We start from the raw sequence: 1,262 nt of genomic DNA, 5'->3' as shown, positions 1-1,262 counted from the left end.
CTGACTCCAAATTTTTCTGAGTCAGACACTCATCCCATAACTCAAGCAAAGGTAACCAATTGTCAACGACACTCTTTAAGGAATTGGCTAGGACGTCCATCGTTTTGGACACAGAACTTGAAACCCCGGTGTATCAGGAGCAAGCTCTTTCTTGTTTTTTTCAAAAAGTGTCACGTTTGGGTGAGTACTTCAGCAGCTTGGATATCTCATTAGTTGTGTCAAGAGCATCAGACATTATTCTTATTTGCTTAACAGTATCACAAACTGCAAGCTGCAAGGAATGGCCATAACAATGGACTAAAATAGCACGAGGCTCCTCCTTTTGGACTAAAGTTGCGACACCACTTCGTGCACCAATCATATTGCTAGCACCATCAAAACATTGTGCACGACAGTTTTGTATATTAATGTTCAAACGGAGTAAAACATCTTTCAATGAGGAAAAAAGTGTACTTGCAGTGATGTCATCAACTTGATAAAAACCAACCAAATCTTTATTAACAGCAAATGATATGCTATCAACCCACCGTAGACAAATAACAAACTGCTCATGATTGGATGAGTCAGTCACTTCATCTGCCATAAGTGCATAGTGAGTATTATTATGCACAGATTGAGATATTCTACGAAGAATGCTATGGGCCATCAGACGCAAAATTTCATTTTGAATTTCTCCTGATATGTATTTTTCACGTTCCTTTGCTAACCATGACTGTAAGGCAGGCTCTGTTTCACTTAAAAGTTTCAGCAATTGAATAAAGTTACCCTCATTACTGCTGTGACCTCTAAGTGCCAAACCTTGTCGAGCAAGGAATCTAATCGACCGAATTATTGCAAACAGATTTTTACGATTACTTTGTCTTTCTTTAATCAAACTTTTTTGAAACATTTCTGAGATATCTACACATTGCTGAGGAAGAAGGTGAATTTCAACAGCTTCTTTATGGCAATCAGTACTCTCGTGCTTTCTAAAACTAGCAGTAGCATTTTTCCAGTTTGTGTAACCTCGACTGATAAAAGAAACTTCAGACTTTGATGACTTAAGCTGTTGAGTTTCTGCTGCTCTCATACAATACCAGCAAAATACACTGTCATTTGACTCATTATAGTGAAGCCAGGGAAACTGCTTAGTCCATGAGCTTTGAAAAGAACAGTTAGCACCTCCAAATTTTCTTTTAGGAAAATTATAATCACCAGATGGATGATTGGGTGCTTCTGCAGCTGGAATTACCTCTACCTCTGAAGTTTCACTAGTAGTAAGA

The 1,262-nt window shown here is 38.2% G+C and overlaps 1 protein-coding gene across 1 annotated transcript; it reads right to left on the bottom strand.

Moving 5' to 3' along the window:
• Positions 1-160: 160 nt before the first annotated feature.
• Positions 161-583, bottom strand: LOC100639133 (zinc finger MYM-type protein 1-like). The gene has a single exon (XM_003392034.2). It carries the CDS (start codon positions 581-583, stop codon positions 161-163), a length of 423 nt encoding a protein of 140 aa, XP_003392082.2.
• Positions 584-1,262: the final 679 nt, after the last annotated feature.

This window comes from Amphimedon queenslandica, unplaced genomic scaffold (assembly GCF_000090795.2).
Source record: "Amphimedon queenslandica unplaced genomic scaffold, v1.1 AMPQUscaffold_2167_Cont25830, whole genome shotgun sequence".
NCBI lineage: Eukaryota > Metazoa > Porifera > Demospongiae > Haplosclerida > Niphatidae > Amphimedon > Amphimedon queenslandica.
The sequence above is the reverse complement of the archived record's forward strand: the minus strand, read 5'-3'. Positions and strand labels throughout refer to the sequence as shown.